General features: G+C 35.1%; 1 protein-coding gene across 1 annotated transcript in view; it reads left to right on the plus strand.

The window, feature by feature from the left end:
• The window catches only part of LOC124368683 (host cell factor 2), a 117,103-nt gene that overhangs the window by 22,932 nt on the left and 77,400 nt on the right, over nt 1-16,771 (plus strand). The window contains exons 2-4 of the mRNA XM_046825969.1: nt 3,191-3,339; nt 4,993-5,153; nt 8,495-8,697. Coding sequence (XP_046681925.1) covers nt 3,191-3,339; nt 4,993-5,153; nt 8,495-8,697 — 513 coding nt within the window. The remainder of the gene's footprint in view (nt 1-3,190; nt 3,340-4,992; nt 5,154-8,494; nt 8,698-16,771) is intronic.

Consider the following 16,771-nt stretch of genomic DNA (forward strand, 5'->3'; position numbering starts at 1 on the left):
TAAAAATCTGACAATCACATTAAAAACTTTGATTTTTATACGAAGTATTGATGTACACACTCACTGCATTACAAGAAATAGTTAAAAAATTATTAAACCGTTCTGGAACTTTTCAAGCACATTTTATATTCTATGAAGGAAACAGGATTTTTCCGGACATTTGCCATCGTTCAGTGAAACAAGAAAACAGTAACAGTGTTACTGTTTTCTTGTTTCACTGAACGATGGCAAATGTCCGGAAAAAATCCTGTTTCCTTCACAATCCTTCCATCGTCAAAAATAACCTTTAAACAAAGAATTATATTCTATATTCAAAGTAAATTAACAAGTACACTGTCAGGTTGATTTCGCTTCAACAAATTTGATACAATTTACATTATATTAAGGCTGTATTTAATTAAAATTATTTATAAATATTAAAAACCTGTGGTACAAGCGGGTAGTTGTTGGAGTTAACAGTCCTCGTCAATGTCCGTATATTTAACATTACATAATCTAAATAAACTAATAAAACAATAACAAGATAAACCAACTTATAGGACAACAACATTATAGAAAACATTATTGAAAAACTGAGTAATACAATAACACAATAGCAAAGACAGCAGTTTGGTTCACTTATTGAAGTCATAGTACCTGAATTTTAGATCAGAATACTTAGCCCTAGTTACTAATGTGGATTGTCATCAGTAATAAACCAAACTGTGTGAAAAATAGATGAGATGATGAGTTCCAACTGCTTAAGGCACCAAGAGAATGTGCTAGCTGCCATAAAAAACATATATTGATATGTTAATAGTAATAATGGCATGATAACTGAAAAAGCATGTTTGTACAGCAATTAAGAGGTTAAAAATTGTATTTAGTCCAGATTGCATTTTTAGTTTAGAACTGTTTAGGATCAGTTAATATCTATCTAACCTAACCTCTCGTGCAAGTTTTTATGTTGAGTGTAGTCAGGTGAAATTGGAATACATAACTAAACCATTATTGCAATTTTTCAGTTTCAGAAACGATCTATATGTTATTTGAACAGAATATTTTTAGAATGTGAATATACATATACAAGTTGTTTGAGGATATTTACAATTTTGGGACCAGGTCGCGTTTTACTTAATCAGAGAACATATTTAAACTGATACGAACATAGATTTATTTATAGCAGGAAAATTTGCATCGTCCTTTCTTATTTTGAATACCTGAATTGCTAACTGGAATTAGTCTTAGACAGATATTGTCAAAAGATATTACAATCTTATAATTTCTGTTAATTTTATACTCCCAAAAGAGACATAAATGATAGCAGTATCTTAATTGATATTCATAGCTGTTTAATCAGATAGTCAGATAATTGTTCATGAACATTTGTTTGAAAAAATACCATACAAATGGTTTAAAATATTGTTCTATTATAGTTAAATATTACAATCTTGTATTGTAACAATGTACATTGGAACAATGCCAGATAAAATCACAAAAATGTTATTAGTTTTCTTTCACATTGGATCATTTGATATGGAAACAGCAACGGCGAGGAGGAAATACAAATGCTCATTCAACACAGAGCTTTAGTTATCATGCAACAGTAGCCAAAACGAGAGCTAGTAAGATGTGTAGAATATTAGCTAGAGCAGGTTCTCATCCTGGCTGTCATCAACGTATAAGTTTAAAATATCTACTGAAAATTGACTCTTCTTCATAACCATTAGTTAATAATAAATAATTGACAAAGCACTTTATTGTTTCTTTGCACTTTTTTGTCCCAGTTTTTTGATGCTGAGTCCATGTACAATATTGATCTAGAATATCAATTGGTGTGGTCGTTCATGTACTCTCTGTTCAGATAAGATTTCAATTTTGATGGACCGATTTGCCAAATAGGTTGTACAATATATGTTATCAATGCCATGTATGGTGGGCGACTGTGTTCTGAGTCCACTTAATTACATAACTGTGTACATAACAGTAAATAGTGAAATATAAATTTAGTTTCTTGTTTGACCGAGAGATTACAGCATTTTCCAGTTACTCCTGGGTACAGATTTTTTAAATATAACTAATTTTGAAACTTAAATACAGTAGGCTCAATGGAATGGCCGATCGAGATGGGAAATAGTGTAGTAGAAAATAGCAAACTGTGCCATGGTCACTCTTATAGGTCTCATTTAAAATAGAACAGTCATTTTTTTTTAATATATCCATACAGTAAACAAAATTCAGCTCTCACATCAAGTCCTACTAAATAAAATAATGGTTACAAATAAATAAATATCTAAGCAAGCGGTTAAACATGTTATATATGCTAACACAACAGCAAAGCAACTGAAAGTAGTTATGGTAAAATGCAGTTAATAACAGTAAGTGGGAGTGAGGAGAGACTTAACGTTATCAGAGCCGACCATCCGCAGCCAAGTAGTAATGAGTCGTTTGAACAGATCGGTTGGTTCGTCTCGTAGTATGCGTTCAGGTTCACAGTCATCTCGATGACAGGGGCCCGCATGCGGTCCTGGTAGAGTATCTGTGGGTGGTTAGACCGAGAACCACCTCCCCGTGTCTATAGGTGTAGACCATCATTACTGATATATAACTGATGAATCGTGAGAATATCTGATTCTATAAACAACTTATTTGATGAAAAACGTCAAGGTTGATTTGATAGTCAACAAAGACTGCTTATATAGCCAAATAAAATACAGTGTATTACAATTAAATTATAATAACCCCGCACGTGCGAGTGCACATGGGGAATGATAAAATGTTTAAAACATTTTTTGTTGAATAAAGTTTTTTGAATTGAATTGAATTGGATAGTATTGATTTCTGAATAACATTTAATGGATCAATGATGGTTTTGAACGCCCCTCCCCACGCTATGATTCCATACTGTAAAATAGACTGAACATATGCAAAATAAAGAGTTTTTAATTCATTATAATTTAAAATTTACCCTAACTGATAAACAAGTAAACCATTTTTCTAAGTTTAGGTTTTAAGCTGTCAGTGACAGGTGGTGTTACCTGAATTGCCGCACGAGTGCAATACTAATTGTAACTCTGTGAGTGTGTATTATAAATTGTGCATTACATATTCTAATGTACAATTTATATAAAAATGGGAAAATAAATATCTTACGTGTTGATGTTTACATACCACTTGTCTGATTAAAACTAACAATGTTGTGTTGTTTCAGCATCAAACCAATGGTTCATCCCAACAATGAAAGGGGACATACCCCCTGGGTGCGCTGCCTATGGGTTCGTTGTCGATAACACTAGAATTCTCGTATTCGGGGGAATGGTTGAGTATGGAAAGTACTCAAATGAACTGTATGAACTTCAGGTAAGAATTTCTAAGTTCTTGCGTAAAGTTGTACATTTAGCTGCAGTTCTGTTATACAAACCGTTCTTTTAAAACTCAATGTAAAATTATCGACGTATTCCTATATTGATGGTAAGAACTTTCTATAGATTTAGACAAAGTGTGATTTAGGCAAGGTTTTTGGGTGTCGTAATGGACATTCATATTGACTAGAAGTCTCATATTACTTTTTTGGAAGGAAGCTAAGCTCCACTTATTTTGCCTGAAGAGTCTTAAATCTGATTATTAACTTTAATACTCTAAAGGCCGTCTACTACGCATATGTATACTCCCATCTAAGATATGGAGTGAGGTTTTGGAGGCAACTCTGTAGACTTGTGCACAATTTTTAAAACTCAGTTATGTTTCAGTTGCATTATAAAGAGTCATGCAAACAAATCTTCAAAAGTAGGATAACACTGCCTTGTACATACATTGATGAGCCGCCATCATTTCACAGGTTAAATATTAGTAGTTTTACCGGTAATACCTGCATTATACAATCCAGCATGTCACATTGTATGAGTAGAGGAGCATTCTACTCTGCACTTAGATTGTATAATAAACTTCCAGTTCATTTAAAGTTGGAAGAGTCTATTATTAATTTCAGAAGTGCCCTAGAACGAAATCTCATTGCCCAAGCATATTGCGTTACAGTTTTACTGAGTTTTTTTAATGAAATGTAAATTATTTAGTTTTCTTTCATTATATGTATGTGTGATTTTTTTGTTATAGAATATATGTATTAATTTTAATGTAGATTAGCATAATTTATCTAATGTAAATTGACGAGTCATATGTTAACCTAAAGTTGAGCTTGTCATAATGAAAATTGAAATCACTAATAAAGAAATAAATAAGAACATGTTGTCTGCAACCTTATTTTACACTTTAGATAAAAATGTATAATCTTTAATGTATAATTGTTATACCCTTTACGAAACATTAGTTTTACTTCCAAATCTTAGATAATGATGTAATTGTAACCATATTTATTGCTTTAGTGAATTATACCCATTGTTTTTTCTTTATCTTTATAGTGTGATAAATCTTATAATTTATTGAACTCTACTCTTATTTATTTCTATTAATATTAAATATTTTCATAAGTCATCTCATGCTATCTCAAAACATCAGACACAATCTTATAGCTAGAAAAATATGAGCAGTATTTTTATTCTTTTTTTGTTTGATTTGACTTCTTTTCTTTGTGTTTTAAATATTTGAAGTTTATCGGAAGTTCACCATTAATGACATGCATTATGACTCTTTATATTTTAAATTTACGATATTGACTGAAAAATATATTTTAACTTATTTCATAAGAAGGCTTGATTGCTTTCCGCAGAATTACTGCAGTAGTAAAAATACTCAGTGCATATCTGTAATTTTCACACTCTTAGATAAATTTGGATTAGTAAAACACCTTTAAATTTAATACATGTACTAAAATTGTTTCGGAGCATTATATAATTTTTATGTTAGACACTCGAGTGGGTTAATCTGATATTATGTTTAAATTTCTATTAACCTTATGTGTCCAAACTCTACCCTACATCAATAATAATAGTTTAAAACAGAATTTAAATAAAATGTTACATATCAATGTCAGTGACATAGGAGTAATATGTACAGGCCAGTCGTTGGGAATGGAAGCGCCTTCGGCCACGAGCTCCGCGCAACGGACCTCCACCATGCCCTCGCCTCGGCCACAGTTTCACCCTGATTGGGAACAAAGTCTATCTCTTCGGGGGCTTGGCAAATGATAGTGACGACCCGAAGAATAACATACCCAGGTATGATTTGTATAGCATACCCAGGTATAATGTGCACAAGGTATAATGCGAATTGTGTTTATTTTGCGTTTTAGTACTTAAACCTCCTTATATCATTTTCCAAATGAGGTTAAATTTCAAAGTGGTAGGTGAAAAGGATGTTCCACTTCTGAATAAGGAATTCATTTACAAAATAGTGATAAACTCCTGTAAATGTTTTAAATGGTTTATAAGTCAAGCAAAAGGCCTTGGAAATGATTGTTTTTATGCTAGAAAATGAATTAACATAAAAAATCTTTATATTTTGACTGAGATATTTTTAGTGAAAACTATATTATTTCATAAATCAAAACTAATCCCATAAATATGTTCAACACTTCAAATTAGCCTACCTAAAGAAAAGCAGTTAAATATTTTTGCACCACTAGTTAGCACGTTCCATTGCCATCCTCCTACATTCACATACTGCATCAGGGACACATAAAGAGTAGAACCGGTTAATAATTTTTGTAAGCGTTACATGCATTCTAGTTTCTTCCTGGTAGTCCTAAAACTGAATAAAGTATGAGTTATGAATAACAATTAAAATGTGAATAATTTCACATTTTTGCATTTCATAAATTTGTAATTTAAGGACTACAATAATGTAGGAAAATAAGGTGTTATCATTATTCTGCGTTTAGAGATATTCCAATTATATTGTCCATGATACAAATGCTGCTTAGGTATTAAATGGCAAACTGTAAGATATTGTTTTAAATTTATATTTTCTTCTCAAGATTCAAGTTAATTTTGTAAGGTATTGTATGAAATTAAACAGTTTCAGGACAAAGGAAAATTGTTTCATGAAAAATGCAATAAATATTTATAGAGATTTGTGTAAAAAGTTCTCCTTTTGTATTGTTTTGCCACTTGTGTTATTGATGAAAAATGATTGACTGGAAAGAATGGTTACTCTTGCTTGATACTCTGCATTGATTTCTGAGTACAGGGAAACAAGAATGCAGGCCCACCTTTATTCATAAGCTATTCTAAAAGTCATGAACTCTCAACAATGTAATATTCATGACTTTTGTACTCAACTATTGATTTCAAAATGTTATGTAAAACATTTCGCAATTTATACAAAAAATTATTTACAATGAAATACAGTTACTGGAAAATTAAAACCTCTTAATGGGTGTCATTCCGTTCAATATAGATTTGCTTTACTTATTGTGATAAAATTGCCCATTCAATTAGCTTACATTACAGTTTAAGCTGTATACTTGCTATTCAAGTTCACAGTTATGGACTGCTAAATACAAGGACCGGTAAAAACAACTTTTTATGCTTTTCATGTTTTTAGATTTCAGTGTGCTAAATTTCAAAACTTTTCTTAAAGTATGATGAAGCCAAAGAGATATTGAAAACGTTTTTACATTGTAAGCATGTTGGTAGTTTTAACCAACATCCGTACTGAAAGGCGTCATCGGTATTAAAAGAATTAAAATTAAAAACTTGTAAAAGACCATATTTGGGCCGTCAGTGTTAAATTAATAGTTTTTACGTATAATATTTATTGCTATACACTAGTACATTACAGTAGTTAGTTGTAGGCTATATTATGTTCATATTCTCTTTGTAAAATGTGTTATTGCTGTAGCGTAATTTAAATGATATTGTCCCATTATCACACAATTTACATATTTGACATTACAACTTTCTATTTTTGGATAAATGAAACTGGACTGTTTATATATGTTATTGCTGTAGCGTAATTTAAATGATATTGTATCACACAATTTACATATTTGACATTACAACTTTCTATTTTTGGATAAATGAAACTGGACTGTTTATATATGTTATTGCTGTAGCGTAATTTAAATGATATTGTCCCATTATCACACAATTTACATATTTGACATTACAACTTTCTATTTTTGGATAAATGAAACTGGACTGTTTATATATGTTATTGCTGTAGCGTAATTTAAATGATATTGTATCACACAATTTACATATTTGACATTACAACTTTCTATTTTTGGATAAATGAAACTGGACTGTTTATATATGTTATTGCTGTAGCGTAATTTAAATGATATTGTCCCATTATCACACAATTTACATATTTGACATTACAACTTTCTATTTTTGGATAAATGAAACTGGACTGTTTATATGTGTTATTGCTGTAGCGTAATTTAAATGATATTGTCCCATTATCACACAATTTACATATTTGACATTACAACTTTCTATTTTTGGATAAATGAAACTGGACTGTTTATATATGTTATTGCTGTAGCGTAATTTAAATGATATTGTCCCATTATCACACAATTTACATATTTGACATTACAACTTTCTATTTTTGGATAAATGAAACTGGACTGTTTATATATGTTATTGCTGTAGCGTAATTTAAATGATATTGTCCCATTATCACACAATTTACATATTTGACATTACAACTTTCTATTTTTGGATAAATGAAACTGGACTGTTTATATATGTTATTGCTGTAGCGTAATTTAAATGATATTGTCCCATTATCACACAATTTACATATTTGACATTACAACTTTCTATTTTTGGATAAATGAAACTGGACTGTTTATATATGTTATTGCTGTAGCGTAATTTAAATGATATTGTCCCATTATCACACAATTTACATATTTGACATTACAACTTTCTATTTTTGGATAAATGAAACTGGACTGTTTATATGTGTTATTGCTGTAGCGTAATTTAAATGATATTGTCCCATTATCACACAATTTACATATTTGACATTACAACTTTCTATTTTTGGATAAATGAAACTGGACTGTTTATATATGTTATTGCTGTAGCGTAATTTAAATGATATTGTCCCATTATCACACAATTTACATATTTGACATTACAACTTTCTATTTTTGGATAAATGAAACTGGACTGTTTATATATGTTATTGCTGTAGCGTAATTTAAATGATATTGTATCACACAATTTACATATTTGACATTACAACTTTCTATTTTTGGATAAATGAAACTGGACTGTTTATATGTGTTATTGCTGTAGCGTAATTTAAATGATATTGTCCCATTATCACACAATGTACTTATTTGACATTACAACTTTCTATTTTTGGATAAATGAAACTGGACTGTTTATATGTGTTATTGCTGTAGCGTAATTTAAATGATATTGTCCCATTATCACACAATGTACTTATTCGACATTACAACTTTCTATTTATGTTGGATAAATGAAACTGAACTGTTTATATGTGTGTAAAATGCATTGAAAAATTAATTATAATTTAGTTCAATAGTAATTTAAGATGTTAAGTACTGTATAACCTAACGCCACATGTAATGTTTCAGATACCTGAATGATCTCTACATCCTGGAGCTCCGAAATAATAACTCAACTGCTTGGGATATCCCACAGACATTCGGGACATCACCACCACCAAGAGAGTCCCATACAGCAGTGGCATATTCGGTCTCGGACAGCCACTCGAAGCTGATTGTATACGGAGGAATGAGTGGTTGCCGTCTCGGAGACCTCTGGATCCTCGATATTGGTAATTAACATGCAATTTATCAGACGTATGTGTGGCAAACATATTTGTTGATACGAAAAGGTTTGCGAAATACTGTACAATGTTAACAATCATACTGACAATTCGTTATTATTAGCAAACATTGCTATAGCATAAACTGTAGATCTCTAATGTTGGTCACCCAACAAGGAAACTAAAATATAGAAACATAATACCAACGTAAAGAGAGTGATCAACGTTCCTTGTGTTTAAATTTGTTAAAACTTAAATAGAGTATTCTTCAATCAAAATAAACTGGGTATGTTCTTTAACAGATATAAATTCTTCAAACAGAAAAAGGTTCTGTTGAAAGCATATTTTATATTTTTATGAATACCAAACAGTGTAAACAGTAATTACACTGTTTTACTGTTTAAACTGTAATTTAAAAAAAAGTAATCTTTAAACAGTTTAACCCTTTTAGTGCCAGACCAAAAATCAAAAGTTGATCTGAGAAATGCCAGTGATTTTTCACATAATACTACTGAAGGCCTATTTCAGCCGTTTTGCAGTGTTTTACTAAAAAAATTGTAAAAATTACAAATATTGAGATATTTTCCTAATTTTTTCATTGTTTTGCAGTAAAATAAATTTCCTTACAAAAAAATATAAAGCAAATTATATTTCTAAATGTAATTAACTTAAAAAAATTTTAAAAATTAGACATTTTAGTTACAGTTTTTATATTTTTCCAGTTTCACATGAAAAATAGTACTTTAAAAAAATTATTTCACTATAACACATACTATCACTTGAAAGAGGAATTAAAACTGAATACACACATAAAAAGTTTTGATTAATATTTCAAAAACCAAAAAAAAATCATGTTAATTTTTTTTAGAAAGTTACATTTTCACTTTTTTGTGTTATTTACACTATTTAGCTTCTTTATAAAGCTTATAATATTTTCCTGTACTTTGGGATTATACCGACCACACCAGTATGAAGAGCACAAAAATATAAATTTATAGAAACAAACATGATAGAAAAAACAACTCTGTGATTACAAAAATTACAAACTTACAAGCATTTCCAGGTATTGTGATCGGTATTGTTGTCGCTGTTATCTTATCTTTCTCGAGAATCCCGATTACGGCAGGCCGCGCGGCATCACATGATTTGCACGGTACATAATTACCTTTCCATTACAATTCAATTTATATTTCTGATCAGCCTCTCTAGAATTTGATATTTTACTGATAGGTACTATCTCGAGGGATGTTTTTCTTTCGTTGACATCAGCGCGGGGCACGGTGCTGCCGAAGCCCGCGCTGATGGCCAGAGGCACTCGCATTTTGGGTGGCAGAATGTGATCAAGAATAAAAACAAGTTTTGAGTGTTTTTTCAATAAAGAGTTTAGTTTCAGTTTGGTAATGTTTGTTTTTGTTGAATTTTTGTGTTTGGAGAAATGTAGAGGTAAAACACGGAATTACAACAAAGTGACGTGACTCTGCAATCACGTTATCTACTAGACCGCTCGACTTTGACCTCTGTTTGAGGATGGGGAGGGGTTTGCGATAAGACAATTCCTGTTTTATATTGACAAAATATTGTTTTACGCTAATCTAGTAATTAGTAGAAGCAAAATGTCAAATAACGATTCAAGTCTGGGTGTGGTCGGTATAATCCCAAAGTACCTATTTTCCACTATGAAACCATTAAAAACTGTCTGAAACTACTTTCTACTTAAAAAATAATGTACACTTTGTAAAATATCAAAAACAAATTTACACACTTTTGTACATAGGTATTATAGTTAGGCGGTAACACAAATATGGTGAGGCAAACATAAGGGATGCAATCCTTTTTTACAGCGTTTGCACACAAATGTGGTTTTCATTTTATTGAAGTTTACTTTTTATGTTAGTAAAACATTGTTAGTAAACTATTTATCAACAAACAAACACTGTGGAAGCAGCAACACAAACAACCAAACACAGATGTTAGACGTGAACTATCAGCTGACACAACTTTGTCTGATGCAACAACCACGGCCATTTCTATCATGGCTAAACACCTGACTAACCTTACGATATTACTATTATTATTTTTTTATGTAGATTGGTTCATTCTGATTGTTTGTATACCAACAAATTTAGAACAAGTTAAAAAATTATTGCGGTATGACTTTTACTCCGAACGTCTGTATATACGGACGTCGGCATTCTTCGGTAGTTATTCAAACGACGTTGGCATTTCTCGGTAGTTTTTTAAACGTCCGTATATACGGACGTTGGCACTAAAAGGGTTAAACAGTAATTACAAATATGTTAATCATGCTCACATGATTTTAACATAACATGGGTTTACACAATTCTAACTTCTAGACTTTTTTGTTGTCATCATTTTCTTTGTAAAAAATTAAAGTATTGGTCATTTATCATTCTTATCCCATTCGCTGAAATTATGAAAGAAAACATTGAATTTGTAATTTATTCGATGTTCAACAAAACTTGGTTTTTATTAACCCATTGCGGATCAACGACGTGAGGGTGACGCGGGGCGAGGCGTGGACCAAAAGCACAATGACGTGACCCTCACGCGGATGACGTGGTACGGATGACTCATTTGTTTTGAACGCTTATCGCTGTTATAAGCCTCGGAGATATTTATAGTCAGTTTTCCTGGACTGGCTTCCTATCTTATCTCTGGTACTCGTCCACAAACACTCCCCTCGTTATCGGTCAATAACGTTATTATTTGCGACAAATAGTTTGTCTAAGGCGTACAGTCGTGGCGTTCGATTTTCCTTTGCCTCGAGTGCGTGTACGTAAATAAAATGGGTGACAATTTACGATCATCTGAATTATTTTTTTTTTTTTCCTTTGGGATATTGGGGTGGATTCCTAGATCCTCACACGTCAACCTGAGCTTATTGTGTGCCCCTTTGATGTTAGAGGGGTAAGCCTATCTTCGTGCCCTTAATTAGGCTAAGAAGCTTTTCCCCGATACTAGCATCTGGTTCGTCGCCTGGTTGTTTATCACCGAAAAGAGCCCTTCTCCTTGCTCCCAGTCTCTCACAGTCCAGTATTATGTGTTTTGCAGTCTCTTCAGACTTATTGCAGAGTCTACACTCCGAGTCCTCATTTCGTAAACCTAGAGTGTTTAGGTGTTTCCTGAAGTGGCCGTGTCCAGTGATCAAGGCAATCACTTGCTTAACCCGATCCCTCCCCAGCCCCATCAGCCATCTGGTGAATCCGGAGCTAGAATCGGCAAGCAGTCTTTTGCCGAGTGCTTGTCCTTGGTGACTCTGCCACCGCAAGCGGTGTGTCTTCCTGGACCATTTGTTTATACTTTGATAAGCGGCTGACTTGCTTATACCACAACTCGGTTCTGGACCGGTGTATGGCATGCTTGCTCCGCTTTTGGCAAGCCTGTCGGCGCATTCGTTGCCACCTATGCCTGTGTGGCCCGGTACCCAACCAAGACGCACACAGTTGCGTGATCCAAGCTTGCAGAGAGTGTTAAAGCACTCCCACACAAGCTTGGATGAAATGCTGTTGGAGTCAAGAGCTTTAAGAGCTGCCTGACTGTCTGACATTATACAGATGTTCATTTCCTGGTACCTTCTGGTGAGGCCTAGGTTGGCACAGGCTAGGATACCATAGATTTCGGCTTGAAATATGGAGCAGTTCCGACCCAAACTGCCGCTAAGGGCAGTTCTAGGGGATTGACTAAACACTCCATATCCAGTTCTACCCTTAATAAGCGAGCCATCCGTGTACCAGACAAAGCTCTTTCTTATTGTTGGGATGTTATCTTGCGATTTCCACTCATCTCTGGAGTAGAAGTCAACAGAGAATGGCTTATTGAATACGAACTCCGTTCTCATTGTGTCGGAGACCATTTCGAGAATAGCGCTTGGGTTTACAGCTTCAGTGATGGCGCCATGGCTCGCGTTAGACGCGCCATTCCTCCACAAGCCAGCAACCATCAGCCGATAAGCTGACTTACGCGCTTCAGCTTTTATATGAACATCAAGAGGTAGAAGTCCTAAAGCCACCTCGAGGGTCGCTGAGGGACTGCTCCTGAATGCTCCGGTTACAAAGATTGTGCCAAGCCTTTGTAAGCTTTCAAGCTTGGCTTTGGCAGTTACCTGATTCACCTTTGTCCACCAGACTAATGAACCATAAGTGATTTGAGGCCTTACAACTGCTTTGTAAAGCCATAGTGCTATATGGGGTTTTACGCCCCATGAGATTCCTGCAAGTCTCCTGGACGTCATGAGCGCCCACTTTGCTTTGTGCAGGATATTATTAATCAATCAATCAATCAATCAATCTCTTTATTGCATTTTGACAATGGACATTGTATTGCAAAAGTCAGAAGTAAGTAAGATAAACCACAGGCTTAGACGTTCAAAACACATTCATACTTACAATTCATGCATTCACTCAAACACATTCAAACTGACTTCAGATCCAAGTTAAATTTAGATTTAGACATCCCAGCGGCTGACCATGAATTCATCGACAGAATAAAACGCTTTGGACACCAAAAGGCGTTTAAGACGAGTTTTGAATTGATGTTGATTGGCGGAAAGTTTGACGCTTTCAGGGAGCTTGTTTATTAGTCTGACACCAACTTGTTGAGGGAGATGTTGTGATAATGTCAGTCTGTATTGCCGAGTTCGGAAGTTGTCCCTGCCTCTCGTCTCATAGTGGTGAACGCTATCGCCACGAACCAAATCACACTTTGATTTGCAGTACATGATCACCTCCAGAACATAAAGGCAGGGCAAAGTCAGCAATTCTAACTCCCTGAAAGATTCCCTACACGACTCTCTGTAATTTAAATATGCAATGATTCTGATTGCCTTTTTTTGGAGCTTGAAAACTCTTTCCATTTTGTTTTTGGCACAACCTCCCCAGAGTCTCACTCCATACGCAAAGTGTGGATGAATCAGGCCGAAATATGCCATTTTCAGAACTCTGGGGGAACAGAACTTTGCCAGGTGCCGCAAGGCATATATGCCTGAGGCCACTCTAGCACATACATTGTCAACATGATCAGCCCAGGTCAGTCCTCTGTCTAGGAACATTCCCAGAAACTTTGTGGAGTCAGTTTCCTCTAAAAGCACATCATCCACAAACACGGCAGGCTGAACTTCGTGATCATTTTGTCGGAGGCTAAAACACATGACATTTGTTTTTGAATGATTTGTTTTCAGGTTCAATTCAGCAAAATACTGAATGCATGCATTCAGTTCCATGAAGGATGTGATTTCCAGGTCTTGAGTTGATTTGTTTTTGATACAGAGAGTTGTGTCGTCAGCATACTGAACCAGTTTTCCATGCTGGATCACTGAATTCAGTCTGCAGACGTAAACTAGGAACAAAAGAGGCCCAAGGATGGAGCCCTGAGGGACACCATGGGTCATTTTAATTTTGTTTGAGACGACGTTCGATACCTCAACGCACTGGTCTCGATCCTTGAGGTAAGAAGTGAGCCATAAGTGCGAGAGACCCCGGACGCCGCATTTATCCAACTGGAGCAAAAGTGTTTCATGATGCACACAGTCAAACGCTTTGGATAGGTCGAGGAATATACTGAGCACATGTTCTCGTCCTTCCAATCCATCGACAACATTGTCCAAAAGATTGTTCACCGCGTCTATTGTGGATCTGTTTTTCCTAAATCCAAATTGTTCCGGATTTAGGATATTGTTATTTTCTAGAAAGCTTGCAAGCTTTTCATAGAAAATTTTTTCAAAAATTTTGCTGAAGACTGGAAGAATTGAGATTGGACGATAGTTGCTTGCAAGGCAAGGATCGTCCTGTTTGAAGATCGGAATGACTTTGGATGTCTTCAAAAGTGATGGGAAGGTTCCTTTTTCAAAAGAAAAGTTGATCAATTTTGTGAGTGGTCTCAATATATGCCTGAAGCAGTGTTTGAGTAGCCACACTGACATCCCGTTTGCGTCACAAGATTTTTTTGAGTTGAGTCCCTGTATGACTCGTGCAACCTCCCCTTCACACACAGGAGCCATGGCCATGGATGCAACCGATACAACAGCATCTCCTCCGTGAAACCGTGGTTCAGTTAATGCCGAACCCACTGTAGCCACGGAAGAGAAGTATTTATTAAATTCGTCTGCCACTTGAGCTCGGTTTTCAACAATTTTGTCTTCAATTTTAATTGCGATTTCTTTTGTGTTTTTTATCTGGTGTGTATCACGAGAAAAGTCGTTTATGATTTTCCAAGCTGTTTTCGAGAAGTTTTCGCAGTTACCCAAGGCCTTATTAACATCATAGGCTTTAGCAGCTCGTATGACTTTTTTATAAATCCTTCGGTAATTTCTGAAAAAAAATTTGAAATGTTCGTTTTGGGTTCCAATGAAAATTTTGTGAAAGAATTTAAGCTTTTCTCGAGATACAAGAATTCCCTTTGTCAACCACGTGCCTTTTTTAGGTGCGTGATTGACTTTGGTCCTTCTGAACGGACAAGCAACATCCAGATAATAGTTGAAACTATCACTGAATGCCGCATACATGTCATCGACACTTCCAGAGTTATCCAAAAATTGCCAGGGCTCAGCTTCCAAAACATCGTTTAAGTGGCGAATGTTCTGGGGCCGAATCACTCTTGCAATTTTAAATTTTGAATTTTGACTTTCAAGTTTGCACCCACGGATCACGGCCCCCTGCGCAAAGTGGTCAGAGATTGCAGAGTTCAAAACAGAGACTGTGATGTCAGGAATGTTTGTGACAACATTGTCGATGGCAGTACTCGTCGTAGCGGTCACTCGTGTCGGTGAATTCACGGACCAATTTAGATTGAAAGAATTTAAAACATCGCGAAGCCGCTGGGTTAGGGGGTCGGTGGGATTCATTACATTAATGTTAAAGTCTCCCATTATTAGGAACTTCACAGAATTTAAAAACAGGTCATTAAGAAGTCGCTCAAAATTTTCAAAAAAGGAGTTGCTACAGCCATTGGGTGATCTGTATAACCCGATGACTGCTATTTTTCCCAAACAGTTTGACGTGATTTTTATGCCTTCGGCTTCAAAATTCATTTCAATCATGTTGTTAATGTTGAAAGGTTCAAATTTTGAAAATGCTTTCACAAAAATTGCCACACCGCCCCCTTTGAAACGATTTCGACAGAAATGTTTTGCCAATTCAAAATTTGGAATTTTGAAAAGATGGATGTTGTCATCTATGAAACCGTGCTCAGATACTATAAACACATCGGGATTTAATTCTTCGCACATGACTGCCAATTCATCAATTTTGTTGGTTGCAATTTGGGCATTCTGATGAACAAATTTCAAATTTTCGGTTGTGAATTTGGAATTTTGAGATTTTTGAAGATTTTTCCGTGTTTGGTTTTGTTTTACGGCTGGATCCGAAATCATCCCTATACCGGTTTCACTCTGACAATGTTCTCCAAGTTTTTTTGTTCAGGAGAGCGTCCACTCTCGTCAACACTGCCTGGCGTTGGTGACCCCCTGAGTGCCACACGACAGCACGTAAGCTGTAACTGTTCGACAGCAAAAAAGATGATCATTCCACGTAAGCTTATGGTCTAGAGTCAGTCCTAAATATTTGACTGTCTTTGACCACTCCAGCTGAGTGGATGCGAGTTTCAGCCTAGAAAGAGACTCTAGGTTCTTTTTTCTAGTGAATGGTACAACTACTGTCTTAGAGGGATTTACTTTCAGTCCCTCTCCCTGACACCAGTTGTGTACATGTTGAAGGTTGGTATTCATGATATCAACAACAACATTTGTGTATTTTCCCTGTACCATAAGGACTATGTCGTCTGCATATCCTTGGACATAGATTCCGTTGTTAGTAAGGTCCTCAAGTAGACCATCTACTACTAGATTCCACAGTAGAGGTGACAGGATGCCTCCTTGAGGACATCCCCTTGTGGGTGCGATCACAAGCGATACTTCATTGAGATCGGCCCTGATCCGTCTGGAGCACAGCATGGCCCTAAGCCACCGGCACAGAGCTGGCTCGAGGCCACGTCGCTGTGCTCCACTTACCATTGCAGTGAATTTGGCATTGTCGAAAGCTCCTTCAATGTCTATGAAGGTGCACAATGC

The sequence above is a fragment of the Homalodisca vitripennis genome, chromosome X (genome assembly GCF_021130785.1).
Source record: "Homalodisca vitripennis isolate AUS2020 chromosome X, UT_GWSS_2.1, whole genome shotgun sequence".
In the NCBI taxonomy this organism is placed as follows: Eukaryota; Metazoa; Arthropoda; class Insecta; order Hemiptera; family Cicadellidae; genus Homalodisca; species Homalodisca vitripennis.